The following is a 16,329-nucleotide window of genomic DNA, read 5'->3' on the forward strand; positions in this document are numbered from 1 at the left end:
GTAGGTAAAGATTGTTTCAAGACCAGCATGCGGCACTGAGGCAAACATATGACTGCAAAAGTTAGCTATTGAAGTTGCACATAATATTTCCCCTTCTCCTTTCTTTACTTTTATTCAGCTGCTTGCCTTATTGTATAAAATCTCTCTGCTGCCTATCATATTGCTCTCTCTCTGTGCCATTCTTTTTCTTGCTATCTGCCTGTACCCAGGCTCTAGAAAGACAGAAAGAGTACTTTGACTCCATTAAGCATGAGCGAGATGAGCTCAGAGATGAGTTGGCTGACCTGAAGGAAGCAATGAAGACAGGACAGGTATGTCAGTAGCAGTAGTATACAGTAATACAAATACAGAAATGGGGGATCAACCATAGTCAACACAAAACAGAAAGCAGTATGTTACTACTCCAGTACATCCCAAGAAAGGTTTGATTCTGGTAATGATATAAGTAATGCTGCTTGGTCCAAATATGGACCAAAACCCCCAATCCTCACATAAGTTAAATGGAACATTTCCATTTGGTGTAACTGTTTCAGTCAAGTTGAAAACCTTCTGAAAATGTAAAATGTAATTGGATAGAAAAGGTTTCTTTTGTATGAGTGAAATTCCTTTTATTTTTTCAGAGACACGGGTTAGTTATAATCCCAGATGGTACTCCAAATGGTGATGTAAACCATGAACCAGTGGTTGGTACAATAGCAGTTGTATCGCAGGAAGCTGCTCAAGTCTTGGAATCTGCAGGAGAAGGACCACTAGGTAAAAATATACTAAATACATGTTGTCTTTCAAAGATTTTACTGGATTTTTTGTTTTCCCCCAGTGTTCACATCCAAAATTGTGACTTCAGAGCTACACAAAGATATTTCCGTTACTTATGAAATGTGCCATTGCCAAGCTGAATGCTTGTCTCTAACCTAACAGCATATTTGTTTGTTGGTGCGATGAGGGCATCTGCAGTTGGTTAATTCTCATGGTCCAGTCTCCATTTTATTGTTTTTGAGGTAACTTTAGAGTGAGCTAAGAAAACTAGGAAATAGTTGGATAAAAATGCAGAATTAGTAAAGTGTTTTGATTAACACTTATTTTCTTTGTTAAGAAATAAATGTTTCTTTAAAAACATGAACTATTTAAAGAGCCCATTTGTGAAAAGTCCTGTATACAAGAAATAGGAGTGTATATTGTGTCTTCTCATTTCCTTTGAAATACTTTTTGTATTCATGCAAATTGATGGTATCTCTTAATTGCTTAGAATAGAAAGGTTTGCTTTAGTTCCAGTTAGCACAGTCAAACTACTATGTGGACAAAATTAGGGTTCTGTTCCCAGGCTCCTGGTTAATTTTGTTTTCCTAGCTAAACTGCACAAATTATTGTTTTTTTTTTTCATTACTTAGTACACAAGGAAACATCCTTGTATGTTGGTACACATAGTATACGAATTTAAATGGAAGACTGCATGTTTTTTGTTTTAAACCATTTATTTAATAAATAGTCCTGATATTGCCCAGTCATGTTGAAATGGACAGAAAGAATTGTTAATACTCATATTTGGTGGTTCTGATGCACTATTGGTTTGTTTACATTATTTTTAAAAATAATTCTCTAAGAAACTGAGAACTTGTCAGACCTATTCTGATTTTACTACTGACTGAGTGGGAGGGTATGTTCAAGGGGTTAATGATCTTTTCTGGATGAGTTAATTTATTTTAGCTGCAGTTTAGGCTATTAGCCCAGCTACTGTCTGTATTCTAGTAACACAACATGATAGGTACTCTACAAACATAGGGAGGCACAGTCCCTTCCCTGAAGAGCTTGCAATCTGAAAGATAAGACAGAAATAAAGGGTTGGGAAAAGGATGTTTACATACAGGTAAAATGGTTATAGCAGTAACTGGCCATGTCTTGAGTATTTTTACTAAAGTGAGTATTTTTAGGAAGTGGGAGATGGTTTTGTTTTGTTAAATGTATAAATTATCCCCAGTAGTCCCTCAACCATTCATTAACTACTAGGAATTGCCTTACTCAGATGTCTTTATTGCTGCTAAACTTTTTATATATTAAAAAGTAAAGAAAATACTTAGCTTTTTATATGTTACAAAGATATATTTGAACTGCATGTTGCTGTGAATATAGTGATGTGTTTGAAGTATTGATGTTTGCAACCATTTAGGCAAGTACAATAAACCATAGGAACTCAAATGGTCATTTTCAGCACATCATTAAATTCACAACTTTTGCTAAATTTGAAAAATATTTTTATTTTTAAGCTTAATGAAAATAAAACATTAAATTTTTGGTTTTAAATCCGTCTGGATTTTGAGATCTTCTTCTTTGGTTCTTTTAGATGTTCGGCTACGAAAACTGGCTGGGGAGAAAGAGGAATTATTGTCACAGGTAGAGAAGTGTTTTTTTTCCCATAAATATTGTGTAAAGGGATAGATAAGTTAGATTTAAAAAAGTGTGTCTCTCCCCCGCCCCCCCCCAAAAAAAAGTTAGTACATTAATAAAAAATAAAAAGCTACTAAACCTGTAGGTAAAACAAACTAAACGAAAATATTAGCTTTAATGAAACTTCCAACTTTGGTCGGCCAGAAACTACTAAATTCCTCTCTGTGGTGCCCTGAACAGCATGAACTTGGTCTTACGCAATAGCTAAGTTGGTCTTCAAGCTGTTTCCCTTATGGTTGTTCTGAGTGGTCCTAATTGGAAGTATATATGGATCTTTGTGAGGGTGCGTCCTGCCTCTCCGTTTTTATACTAACATTGTGCTGTATGATTGACTCATTTGCATCTTACAATTACAGATCATCATTGATCAGTGATGGTTATATGAAATGAAGTAGCTATTTATTCATTCTTTCTCTTATTTCTTTTTATAAAAACAAGAAGTTGGAAGTTACTAAAATCTAACAAGGTTTGGGAGTCATTTTTGAACAATACCAGTATGGCTGACTCAAGAGAAAGCAGAAGCCAGGGTCGTTATGTGTTCTGAGAGATCTGTCCAGGACAAGAGTACTCAAACTTTTTCCGTACCGTAGAGTGTCTCATGGATAATCTGTCCTCCCATGTTGTGATTCTTCCAATTCATCATCACAATATTCTTGTGATAACTACAGTTAGTTAAAAGGAAAAATATTATGAATATTAACTTTTAATGCAGTTTAGCAACTAGAAAAGAGGAGGTGGTTGGTGACCTGCAAGTGACCAGTGGACCACCAGCAGGTGTTCCACAGACTACTAATCTACAGACCACAATTTGTGAACTTGTGGTCTAGGGGAAGGCATGGAGTATAGCTGCACAGGACACAGATCTAGCCATTCTTATCAGCCTTTGTTTTCACTGAGAGTGTACCAGATACCTTATTTTTAATATTCAGATGAATGTCAAATAACTAGGTGTTTTGGGTTCAAGCCAAAATAGAAGCCAAATACTGGCTAGACCATAAAAATACAATCACTTATTAGAGTGTGGTAGTTGTAAAAATCATTCTATTTTGAGGTGGCTTATGTAAACTCCTGTTTGTGAGATTCAAACTCCCTACACCATTCCACTCAACTGTGGGAGGAATTTTCCAATAGTATAGAGCAAAGATGAGAGCTCCTACCTTCTTCATCAGACCTCCATCAGGGGTCATGGCTGGGGATTTCTTACATACTGATGAGCCCTGACTGCCGGAAAAACCTGTAGGAACTGCTGACATGTAACACAAAGTTAAGCTACTTTTGAGACTACTCTAACTCTGCACAGGTGACCAGCTTGGCAGCCATCACTTCTGGGAATGAGGGAAGAGGTACATCATAATGCTGGATTTGCTCTGGTATGCCTTTGCACATCCTGGGATCTGAGCCATAGATTTTGTAAACTTTAAAAATGTAAAATATACATGAAAAATTCCATACACAGAGCTCAATTGGCACCTCATGCTGAGAATCACGATGAAGGGAAAAATGTTTTGTGGTCACAGTATAATTTCTAGTAGATTACTCTTCACAATATGACATTTTAATTTCAGATTAGGAAACTGAAGCTGCAACTGGAAGAGGAACGACAGAAATACTCTAAAAATGATGGCACAAATCCAGATATAACAGGATTAGAGAATGGTTCTGATTTGCAGTTAATTGAAATGCAGAGTAAGCATACCTTAAATATATATAGATATTCATAGTGAAAAGAAACCTAGTTCTCTTCTTCCCCCGATGTATGAAGGATGAGTGCCCTTCTTTGGTTGTGAGACCTACTTATCTAATCTTGTTGAAAACTTTATCTGTGGTTTTCATAGGGGCTTTCCTCATAGCTATTTTCTTTCTTGTGTAGGTTTAATTATTATCAATTGTAGTAGTATCAACAGAGTACAGGATTTTAAAATTATTTTTTGTTGGCAAACTTCCTCTCAGTGCATTCCTCAGTATACAATAGTTAATAAAAGGTCTCTGTTTGCTTTTGGAGCTTAATAAAATTTCTGGCAAGTTAATTTTTCTTAGTTGACAACGTTGCCTCACTTTGATATAAATATTTGCCAATTTCATTATTAGATGATAGAATTTCACCTGAATTATTTTGCTAGTATTTTCCCCTGGTTTCCTATCATGTTGAAGCTTGATCCACTAACGCAGTCTGAAAGACTCCCTGTCACTATCTGGAGCAAACAAAACGTATTAAAATCCTGCCCAACGTTCAGTTTCATTTCACACAAACTGACCAGGCTAGCTTGAGTCTGAGCAAGCGAACTCCCTAGCTGTCAGCAGCCATATGGAGCTGCAAGTCACTGACAGGACAGTCATTTGAGAGATGTGCCAAAGCTATCTCAAGCAGAGGTGTGGCTGTGCCAATTGGTAATTTTCTGAGCAGTACCACCAAAAATGATTTGCAAACCTGCAAGAAATTCTTTTCTTTTTTCTTAGATTTGTATTGTCAAGCAAATTCAAGCTTTATTCTGCTTTTTGGTCAAATGCTTTTTCAGATCTCTGCTCAACCTCCAGAATTTATATTTATGTTGGGATTCTTGTCCTCAAACCAGTCTTAATATAGTGATCCTGCTTTTCAAGGAGATAATCGGTTGGTGATGAGATGGTTTGTTGTTGATACCATTTATTTTGGTTGTCCATGCTCTGTCCGAAGTGCACATTTTAAAGTGTCTATATCTTGGGGTTACCAAGTGATTAATGCAGGCTTGGTGTCTTCAGTCTCTTATAATGGGTCTGTTAGGTGTCACATGTAAAAGATAGGATCATTATTCTAGCTTCTTTAGTCTCCAAGAGAAGAGAATCAATAAAGAATATTTATACCACAAGAGTCCTGAATATAGTAGTCTTCTTTGAGCAGTGGTCCCTCTCTGTGTTTCACACCTGGGCTATGCATGTGCACTATGTGCCTGAGTCTGGAATTTTTTAGTAAGCAGTGTCCATCCATAGCGTTTGTTGTGCTCTGAACCAAAAGTATAAGGAACGGTGCAGACAGACACACCTCCCATTCCTTCTTGTTGCCATGAAGTCTGAGGGAGTCTTCTGTCCTCTCAGCTCCTTCTGCTACTATGTCATTTCTGTATACTGTAATTAGTAACAATATACTGTAATTAGTATTGTATACTGTAACAATATACTGTAATTAGTTCATTTTTAGTATTCTTCTCCTTTTTAGACTCCAGTATAATAGTTAGATAGTTGTTCCCCTTTTACCCATTCCGCAGAATTTTCCCCTCTGTTCTGCCCAGGAAGGCTGAGATTGTCCTGAGTCCCAGGGTTCAAAACTTGTGTTTCCTGCCCTTGCTCTTTTTCTGTGACCAGTCAACATCAGTGTTGCCTCTCCTGTCTGGGCGAGTATCATATCTCAGCCACGTACAGTAGTTGCTGCTCCTTCCCCCGAGAACTCATGAGGGTAAGGAAAAGAGAAGGTGATGAGACCCCAATCAGATCCAGGCTGGGAAGATCCCCCTGTACAGCAGCCTCATCAGACAGGAAGCATCCCTCTGAGCACAAGGTTGGGAGTTGAAACGAAGAATTCTAAGCCTGAAGAGAAGGCTTCCGATGAGAGTAAGATGCACAGTCATAAGTATAGGGATAAATTGTCTTAATCCAAAACTGCTCCGAAGAGAGAGCATCACTCCCCGACCCCACCAAAGTCAGGAGAGCCTGTGCGCACAGACGCTAAAGACTTAAGCCTGAGTAAATCTTCTTGGCAAGAGAAAGTGGCACATAAGGGTATGGATCCGTCTGTTCAGGTACTGATTCCGGTGTCCAAAGCACAGGACAGACATTCTCCAGAGCCGATGCAGTGCCTATACTGACGCAGCCCCAGAAGGATCTGACTTCTTCTGTGAGCAAGGAAGCTCCAGATCCGATGGCAGCACCAATGTACTCACCATCCACCCCCAGGTGGTCTGAGACCTATGTCTCCCTATCCTCATATTCACTCATTCTCTCTCTCTCACTCATGCACCATCTCTATTCAGAGACATTACTTCAGAAGAGGAGGTTATTCCTTCTCTCCCACCTGCAAGTCTGTGTACAAAATCATTGGTACTGTATGTACTGCTGGTGATCTGGTGTTTTCTTACAATGATTTGGAAACTCCTCAGGAGTCTCTGTGGTACCAAGCAAAGATGGCCCTGCACAGAAGCCCTAGAACATCAGGGTTACATCTTCTGGCCAGGCATGATTTGCCAAGGGATAGGTGGTACCCTATGCCATGGGTAAAGATACGTAGGGCAGCTACCTGGAGCTCCTTGTACTCCTTCACAAAACGTTACACTTTGGTCCAGTCTGCCGTTACAGATACAGCTATGGGGACAGCAGTATTAGCTATCACATCTGCGTCCTTGTAACCATTTCTTGTTTGAACACTGCTTGTTAATCTCCCACATGTGGAATATAGGTAGGGACCATCACTCGAAGAAGAAACAGAGGTTACTTACCTGTAACTGGAGGGTCTTTGAGTTGTGTGATCCCTATCTGTTTTCCATTATCTGTCCTCTGTCATGGATTATCTGGATTTGGAGCACGAGGAGAGCTACAGCATGTGTGGGCCAGTGGGGCACTGCTTACTAAAAAAATTCCAAACTCAGGTGCATGGTGTGTATATATGTACCCACATGTGGAATATGGGACCACACATCTCAAAGAACCTCCAGTTACAGGTAAATAACCTCTATTTCTCAATGGAGTCATATTTAAAATTCATTTGAATTAAAATAGGAATTGCTTATTAGTGACACTTTAAGAAATCCATTAATGTCTGATTTTATTTAGGAGATGCCAACAGACAAATAAGTGAATACAAATTTAAGCTTTCAAAAGCTGAACAAGATATAACTACCATGGAACAAAATGTAAGTATCTTTCTTTAGAATTTTTTTAGTAAATTTTTAGTAAATTTAAGTAAGTCACAGAGATTTTTATGCATAGTATACTCGAGTTATAAGATCATTTTTCTCAGATGTAGATTCCAAAATTGATTCTTATCTGTTCTGTGATTCACCATAATGGCTTTACCAGCAGCACTAAATTCATACTTGTGTTACCATTTTCTTACAAATCAATACTTTTTCATAACCTCACCATAAAAAGAAAATGTAGAGATTCATATTCTGGGGTTAATTGACCAAGACCTCCATCATACTGTACAAAATAAAAAGGAATGGAAGTAAGTTTTTTACTGTGTAAACTGGATTGCTTTCTTAAATTACTATCTGTGAAAAAGGTACCCTTGACTTAGGGAGATACTACATAAGATTATCTAATTTTCTGTAAACAAGACAGTAATGTATTTGAGAAACTCTTCTGGGTTTCCATAGTTTATAAATAGCAAAATAATAGAATACTCTGAGAGCGAATTAGAGTATGCTTCAATAAATGGGGATTACTTTAGCACTTGGCAAATCAGAGTTACACAGTGCTTTTTATCACTATGCCACATATTTGATTTCATTACTCTGTGAACTGTAGTAGAACAGTAACAGGTCATAACTCTTGCATTCTAACTAGAGAGTGGTGAGTGAGCTTTAAAGCTAGTGGTTCCTATTCATTTTTTGCTTGGCGCTCCATCCCCTTGTTACAGAGCTGGGCTTCGACTCATGACCTCTCACATCATACTCTGACCCATTGCCATGTCTCACCTTTCTTGTTTCCACTGCCTCTGTTTCCCAGTTCACTTTCCCTTGGTTCTCACTTTCCCCTCCCAGTTTTCCCACTCTCCCTGCCTCCAGTGCTCTTCCATTCCCCTCGATCCACTCCCTGCTGTCTCACCATGAAGAGTGACCGACAGTGGGTTCTTCTCTGGTGTTTCTACTCTCCATGAGTCTCCCTTCTTGCAGTTTCCCTGTTCTTTAAACCCTGATGTTTCCCTTTCTCTGCAATCTCAGCTGCTTCTGCACATTGACACTCACCACCTTCTCTCCTGCTGAGGGTGCCACAGATAATGCAGGGAACAGTGCTGTGGAGTGCCACATAGGAGAGGGGAGAAGGACAGACAGGTGGGTAGCCCATCCCATTATAAAGCAGTCAGCAGTCATTTTTTTTGGTGGTTGACTTTGTTTGCAGATTGGAAGACTTGAAGGACAGGTGATAAGATATAAATCTGCAGCAGAGAATGCAGAAAAAGTGGAAGATGAACTCAAAGCAGAGAAGAGGAAACTTCAGCGAGAGGTAATCAACTCCATTTTCCTTTCAGAGTAAACATGATGGAGTTTCATTAATAAAACCAAATGCCTATGAACATTTAATCTTTGTAGCTGTTACGGGAGTAATTCTGTGAGCAGTCTGTTGGCTTCCAACAAGGGGGTAAGAACTACAAATGGTCATATATAGAGGTCTTTTTCTTCAGTATGATGTCTCATGCACCTGAGGCTGGCCCAATGTATTTCAAAATCATTTCTTTTCTGACTGTAGCTGGCAGAGGAGTTCTGCAGGATCTGCAAGCATTTCATTGGCAATTGTCTTGGCTTACAGCAACTTTCTCCTGTTCTGCAGCAGCCTCTCCTCGGAACCCTTGTCTCTAATTCTTGGACATGTTTCTTATACTTTTTTTTTTTATCATCCTCATTGCATTGGTTCCTTGAATGACTTCCATTGTTGCCACCTTTTTATCTTTGCTGTCAAATTGGAGCCAACCTGAGAGCATTGGTAAATTATTTCTTATCCATGCATTGACAGCCTGTTTTTTTATTGTTTTTTCCCTGCAGTTGAAGCAACAAGATATTTGACCTCCTGAGCTTCTGAAGTCCTTGTCTTCATTGAGGCCTTGACTTACTCCACCTTTGTTTGCACTTTGTTCCCAGTCTGGAGCATGTTACATTGTGAACATCATTGCGCTCTCTCTGACTCACTAAGTACTATCTTCTTCCAGTTCCAGACCTTGACTTTTTGAGATACAGTTCCAGACTAAAATTACCAAAGTAATTTTTTGTTCTTTTGTTACTACTTTTTAAGGTATCTTAGAAAGAAGGCCTCCTAATAACTTCAAAAAGCTTCTGGACTGTAATTGAGCCCTGTTACTCAGCAGCGGGCACTATTACTGCATTATCTGGCAATGACCAGGGGGAGAGATGTCTCAGAGTATATCTACCTGGGAACGTGCCTCATGTCACCCAAGCTTGGACCCAACGAGTTGGGAAGGCTTGGACCTGGATGCCTAGCCGAAGCTGCCACCCCTGCCACATCCACACTACTCTTTTTAGCACGCTACTCTTATGTGAAGCTAGCAAGAGTCTGTCTACCTGCGCTGGGAGTCTTGCTCCTAGCTACAGTGTAGACATACTTTTTGGGATCTAGTGATCAGAGGACTTTCAGGAAGTTTCTCTGGAACATCAGCCTGTTCCTGGGAGATCTGATTGAAGTGTTAAAGGCTTGATTTCAGAGCAAAGACCAGAGTGTCTCTCTAAGCTAAACTTCAACCTTTGCCTGACTGCTTCACGCCTTTATATGCTCTGCCACAGCTCCTCCTCGTGGGAGGATTATGTCCTGCAAAGCACCCAGTAGAAATCAGCCAGTTCAGTTTACCTCGGAGTTGTCTGTGTGGGTAACTGAGCCAATAGATTCTAAGATGTAGCAGCAGGAGAGGAGGATACTCTTCAGTTTACTTTAAGGCACTTAGACTCCTCCAGAGTCTCAACTATTTCCAGCTCTGTCTCAAACTTCCTATGTAACTTGAAAGTCATTTAAACACTCAGTGCATTTGTTCCGTATCTGTAAATTGGAGATAATTGTGAGAGTAAATCCATTAGTGTTTGTATAGTGCTTAGATAGGAGAGAGTCCATCTATTTGTAGATGTGACCTATTTACCTCTTAACATGAAGTTGTTCTTTGAGTAGATACAGCCATATATTCCATTCAGATGTGTGGGTGCCCCGTGCACCGGCACCAGAGAGTTTTGCTTAGCAGTACCTGTAGAGGGGCGATGGTCGTGGCTGTAGTCCCTCCTTTGGCTATATGAGGTGGCACCACCCCAACCTCCCCCAGTTCCTTCTTAGCACCTGTGGCTGGAGTTAGAGCTCTGTGTGGTTTTTATTTCACATTCTTCTATTTAGTGACTGTTCTCTGATTGTATATCATTAATTAGTACTGATCGTTCGTTAGTTATTTAAGTTTTCCCTGGTGATGTCCTCGCCAGTATTTAAACTTTGTCCATCGTGTATGGGAGCGATCCCCACACAGTGCTTGCTGTGTCTAGGCAAAGCCCACGTCAAGGAGCAGTGTTCGTTTTGCAGATTACTCATGAAACAGACTCAAGTGGCAAGAGATCTTCATCTGAAGCAGCACCTGCTCGAACACGTCATGGCCTACTTTGGCACCAAGGCCCTCCTCAGATTGGAGATCGCCCTCAGGTGTGGGAAGTGCTGCTGCTTTGTGTCCTGGAGCTGGTGCCTCTCCGAAGAAACAGAGGAGTCGTTCCCTGTTGAGTGTGCTGTGGAAAAGGCCACTGGGAGCTGCGGGGGGGCCATGGCTGCGGATGGTCAACATCAGCAAAATGTCTCATGGCCCGCAATCAAATTACCCTAATGGGCTGTAGGGTGTACACCAGTGGTGTACGCTACTCCAAGCACTGGAAGTGACAGAGATGTACACTTTGCTGGAAGTTCCATTTCCACTATTAGCACCAGCCCTCTTGTCATTCTGGGCTATGGACGAGTCAGTCCAGCCGCTTGCACCCTCAGGACTGGCCTCACAGCTATCCCCCGAAGCCCGGGATCCCTTGGTGTCCAAGTTGAGATCTTTCTCTTCCCGTTCCCTGGATGGGGGCCCTTCATGGAGCGCTGTTGGTACCAGGACTAGCATTCATCTCGTGGTCAGGATGGAGGCCCCTGGCCTAGCGCCTACTGACCACCAATGCCCTATTTATACCAGTGGCCTCCATGGAATCCATGGGACTCTCCTCAGTCACGGAAGTCCTGCTTCTCAGCCTTCCTGAGGCTGAGATCACCAGCCAAGTCTGTGGTGGTGACCATCAATCCACCACAGATCCAGGCACTGGTGAGACTTTCCCTCAGAGCCTCCCAAATTGTTTCACCCAGGCCGTCAGTCCTGGTGCAGGATCCGTCTTGGGCACACTTAACTGCTTTATCCTCATCCTTGGACGATTCTGTGGTGCCATGCTCTTCCTTCCCTTCAGTATTGGAGAATTTTAAGGCATATTGGGACCTGTTGTGGTGGCTGCCTCCCTGGGTATTCAGGCAGAATTCCCGTAGGTGAACACCCACAAGTTAGTGGATATCCTGCAGCTGTCTGCTCCTGGGAGAGTCATTTCTCCCTATTAACATTGAGCTCTATGAGCCTACTAAGGTCCTCTGGAGCACACTGGCTTTAGTACCACCTGTAGCTAAGCACATGGAAAAGTGCTGCTTTGTTCCTGTGCAGGGATTTGCAGGTTTTTATAGCCCAAGCTCCTTAGTGGTAACAGTTGTGAACGATAGAGCCCAACAGGGCAGGTTTAAGTCCACTCGCAAGGAGAAGGACTCTAAGAGCATGAATCTAATGGGCAGGAAGATTTGCTGCTCCTCTTTCTTGCAGATGCAAATTGCTAATCAGCAAGCATTGCTGTCCAAGTACAAATTTGTCAACTGGAGGGCTATGTCCAAATTTGCAGACCAGCCATTCCCTCTCCCAAGACAGCGGGACTACCCCAGAAAGGGCATAGATCCCTCAGAAAGAAGCAGTCATGTTTGGGGTTCAGACAGTCCACATGTTCTTCTCCAAAGCACCCATTTTGACTTCTTCCTCCAAGGCAATGTTCCAGTTGTCATTTTCTTCTCCTCCATTTGCTTTCACAATGCTTGGGGCTCGATCCCCACCAACAGCTGGGTCCTAAGCACCATCATAGACTCATAGATATTAAGGTCAGAAGGGACCATTATGATCATCTAGTCTGACCTCCTGCACGATGCAGGCCACTGAATCTCAACCACCCACTCCTGCAATAAACCTCTCACCTATGTCTGAGCTATTGAAGTCCTCAAATCATGGTTTAAAGACTTCAAGGTGCAGAGAATCCTCCAGCAAGTGACCCGTGCCCCATGCTGCAGAGGAAGGCGAAAACCCCCTAGGGCCTCTTCCAATCTGCCCTGGAGGAAAATTCTTTCCCAACCCCAAATATGGCGATCAGCTGAACCCTGAGCATGTGGGCAAGATTCACCAGCCAGATACCTAGGAAAGAATTCTCTGTAGTAACTCAGATCCCACCCCATCTAACATTCTATCACAGGCCATTGGGCCTATTTACCATGAATAGTTAACATGATTTTGGCAATTAATTGATCTTTATCCCATCATACCATCTCCTCCATAAACTTACCGAGTTTAATCTTGAAGCCAGATAGTTCTTTTGCCCCCACTGCTTCCTTTGGAAGGCTGTTCCAGAACTTCACTCCTCTGATGGTTAGAAACCTTCATCTAATTTCAAGTCTAAACTTCCTGATGGCCAGTTTATATCCATTTGTTCTTGTGTCTCATTGGTACCGAGCTTAAATAATTCCTCTCCCTCTCTGGTATTTAGCCCTCTGATATATTTATAGAGAGCAATCATATCTCCCCTCGGCCTTCTTTTGGTTAGGCTAACCAAGCCAAGCTCCTTGAGTCTCCTTTCATAAGACAGGTTTTCCATTCCTCGGATCATCCTAGTAGCCCTTCTCTGTATCTGTTCCAGTTTGAATTCATCCTTCTTAAACATGGGAGACCAGAACTGAACACACTATTCCAGATGAGGTCTCACCAGTGCCTTGTATAATGGTACTAACACCTCCTTATCTCTAGTGGAAATACCTCGCCTGATGCATCCAAAGACCGCATTAGTTTTTTTCACAGCCATATCACATTGGCGGCTCATAGTCATCCTGTGGTCAACCAATACTCCAAGGTCCTTTTCCTTCTCCGTTACTTCTAATTGATGCGTCCCCAGCTTATAACTAAAATTCTTGTTATTAATCCCTAAATGCATGACCTTACACTTCTCACTATTAAATTTCATCCTATTACTATTACTCCAGTTTACAAGGTCATCCAGATCCTCCTGTATGATATCCTGGTCCTTCTCTAAATTGGCAATACCTCCCAGCTTTGTATCATCTGCAGACTTCATTAGCACACACCCACTTTTTGTACTGAGGTCAGTAATAAAAAGATTAAATAAGATCGGTTCCAAACCCAATCCCTGAGGAATTCCACTGGTAACCTCCCTCCAGCCTGACAGTTCACCTTTCAGTATGACCTGCTGTAGTCTCCCCTTTAACCAATTCCTTATCCACCTTTCAATTTTCATATTGATCCCCAACTTCTCCAATTTAACTAATTCCCCATGTGGCACCGTATCAAACACCTTACTGAAATCTAGGTAAATTAGATCCACTGTATTTCCTTTGTCTAAAAAATCTGTTACTTTCTCAAAGAAGGAGATCAGGTTGGCTTGGCACGATCTGCCTTTTGTAAAACCATGTTGTATTTTGTCCCATTTACCATTGACCTCAATGTCCTTAACTACTTTCTCCTTCAAAATTTTTTCCAAGACCTTGCATACTACAGATGTCAAACTAACAGGCCTGTAGTTACCTGGATCACTTTTTTTTCCTTTCTTAAAAATAGGAACTATGTTAGCAATTCTCCAGTCATACGGTACAACCCCTGAGTTTACAGATTCATTAAAAATTCTTGCTAATGGGCTTGCAATTTCATGTGCCAATTCCTTTAGTATTCTTGGATGAAGATTATCTGGGTCCCCCGATTTAGTCCCATTAAGCTGTTTGAGTTTCTCTTCTACCTCAGATATGGTAATATCTACCTCCGTATCTTCATTCCCATTTGTCACGCTACCATTATCCCTAAGATCCTCATTAGCCTCATTAAAGACTGAGGCAAAGTATTTGTTTAGATATTGGGCCATGCCTAGATTATCCTTAACCTCCACTCCATCCTCAGTGATTAGCGGTCCCACTTCTTCTTTCTTTGTTTTCTTATTTGTCTGGCTATAGAACCTTTTACTATTGGTTTTAATTCCCTTTGCAAGGTCCAACTCTACTTGACTTTTAGCCTTTCTCACTTTATTCCTATATGTTCTGACCTAAATAAAGTAGCTTTCCTTGCTGATCCCTCCCATCTTCCACTCCCTGTATGCTTTCTGCTTTTCTTAATCACCTCTCTGAGATGCTTGCTCATTCAGCTTGGTCTACAACTCCTGCCTATGATTTTTTTCCCCTTTCTTGGGATGCAGGCTTCTGGTAGCTATGGGATTGGGCTGTGCTACCAGTTCTTTTCCATTCCGCCTCGCTGTCCCTCTTCAAGGACCCCACTCATGATATATTGCTCCTTGAGTAGGTTTGTGCTCTGCTGGCGATGGAGGAGGTTCCACAGGATCACCGAAGTCAGGGTTGCTATTACCAGTACTTTCTGGTGCCCAAATCCAAAGGAGGTGAAAAGCCCATTCTCAAACTTTATGGCCTCAACAAATACATCAGGTACATGAGATTCTGCATAGTCACTCTATTGACTACTCTCCCCGCGTTGTCTCAGAAAGACTGGTTTGCTCCATGGGACCTTCAGGATGCCGACTTTCATGTGACCATTTTGCAGAGCCACAGAAAATTCCTTTGATTCATCGTAGCAGAGGGCCTTTTCTAGTATACAGTGCTTCCCTTCGGAATCTCTTCTGCCCCTTGGGTTTTTACCAGATACATGGCCATTATCACAGGATATCTCAGAAAGGGATCCACATCTACATGACTGGTTACTTAGGGGCAGATCCAGAGAAGAAGTCCTTTCTCACTTCAACACTACACTGCATTTGCTCGACCATATGGGTCTAATCCGAAATACTGGGAAGTCAACTTGGGTTCCGACTCAGTAAATAGAATTCATTGGGGTCCTAATACAGTCTGAGTTTGTGTTTCCGCTGACTGTTTTCAGGAGATTCAGCAGCTCTGCCTCAGTCTCAGCCTTCCACGACAGTTCAGATGTCCCTGAAGCTCTTGTGTCATATGTTTTGCGTGCAGGTGATCCAGTTTGCACGGTTGCACCTTCACCTCTTTCACATATGACTCAGAACAGTTTACTGTCCGACTCCTTGCTCTTTGGACAAATTGGTCCTGGACTCCTTACTGTGGTGGATGCTCCTTGAGAGTATTTGTCAAGTTATTCCTTTCATCCAGCCCTTACCACCCAGGACTGTTGTCACCGACACCTCCCTGATGGGCTGGGGAGCACGTCTGCAGTCACTGAAAGTCAAAGGTCTGTGGTTGAAGCAGGAGTCCTCTCTGCATATCAACGTGAGAGCACAAGCAATGTCAATAGCATTCTTCAGTGACATTTCCATATTGGACTTTGCAGGGCTACTACGTGCTTGTCCATATATACATTTGTGAACCAGTATGCCATTACTTCATCTTCGAGGGTGGATGCAACCTTCAGAAGGGTTATTCCTTATTTAGGTAGACTCTGAGCCCTGCCTCCTGGAAGGGGTACTGCTTGTGAGTCACCTAAGTGAAATACATGATTGCATCTATTCAAAGAAGAAATGGTTACTTACTGTAATTGGTTCTTTGAGATGTTATGCAGACGTGCTTTGATGTCTCATCTCCTGGGTATTCAGCGTGAAGGAATCAAGGGGGTTGTAGCCGTGCCACCTCATATAACCAGGGGAGGAGGGGCTAGGGGTGTGAGCACTACCCCTGTAAGGCAAAATGCTCCGGCTCCGTTGTGGTAGGCCCGCACACACCTAAATGGAATACACATTTGCACCACATCTTAAGAATTTGTTACAGTAAGTAACCATTTCATTTTCTTCAGGGGTGACCCGAGCTTCTGCAATAACCTCGCAACACTTTCAAGATGCTGGGATGGGTCATAGTTTCAGATGG

General features: G+C 41.8%; 1 protein-coding gene across 9 annotated transcripts in view; it reads left to right on the top strand.

Annotated features, from left to right (window-relative positions):
• The window catches only part of LRRFIP2 (LRR binding FLII interacting protein 2), a 138,269-nt gene that overhangs the window by 118,700 nt on the left and 3,240 nt on the right, over positions 1-16,329 (top strand). For 7 of the 9 annotated variants that reach the window (XM_073333006.1, XM_078851723.1, XM_078851722.1 and 4 more), the window contains 6 exons: positions 210-311; positions 621-753; positions 2,339-2,388; positions 4,008-4,128; positions 7,243-7,322; positions 8,533-8,637. In XM_073333006.1, coding sequence (XP_073189107.1) covers positions 210-311; positions 621-753; positions 2,339-2,388; positions 4,008-4,128; positions 7,243-7,322; positions 8,533-8,637 — 591 coding nt within the window. The remainder of the gene's footprint in view (positions 1-209; positions 312-620; positions 754-2,338; positions 2,389-4,007; positions 4,129-7,242; positions 7,323-8,532; positions 8,638-16,329) is intronic. The other 2 variants (XM_073333004.1, XM_073333005.1) reach the window with 1 other exon arrangement.

The sequence above is a fragment of the Lepidochelys kempii genome, chromosome 2 (assembly GCF_965140285.1).
Source record: "Lepidochelys kempii isolate rLepKem1 chromosome 2, rLepKem1.hap1, whole genome shotgun sequence".
In the NCBI taxonomy this organism is placed as follows: Eukaryota; Metazoa; Chordata; order Testudines; family Cheloniidae; genus Lepidochelys; species Lepidochelys kempii.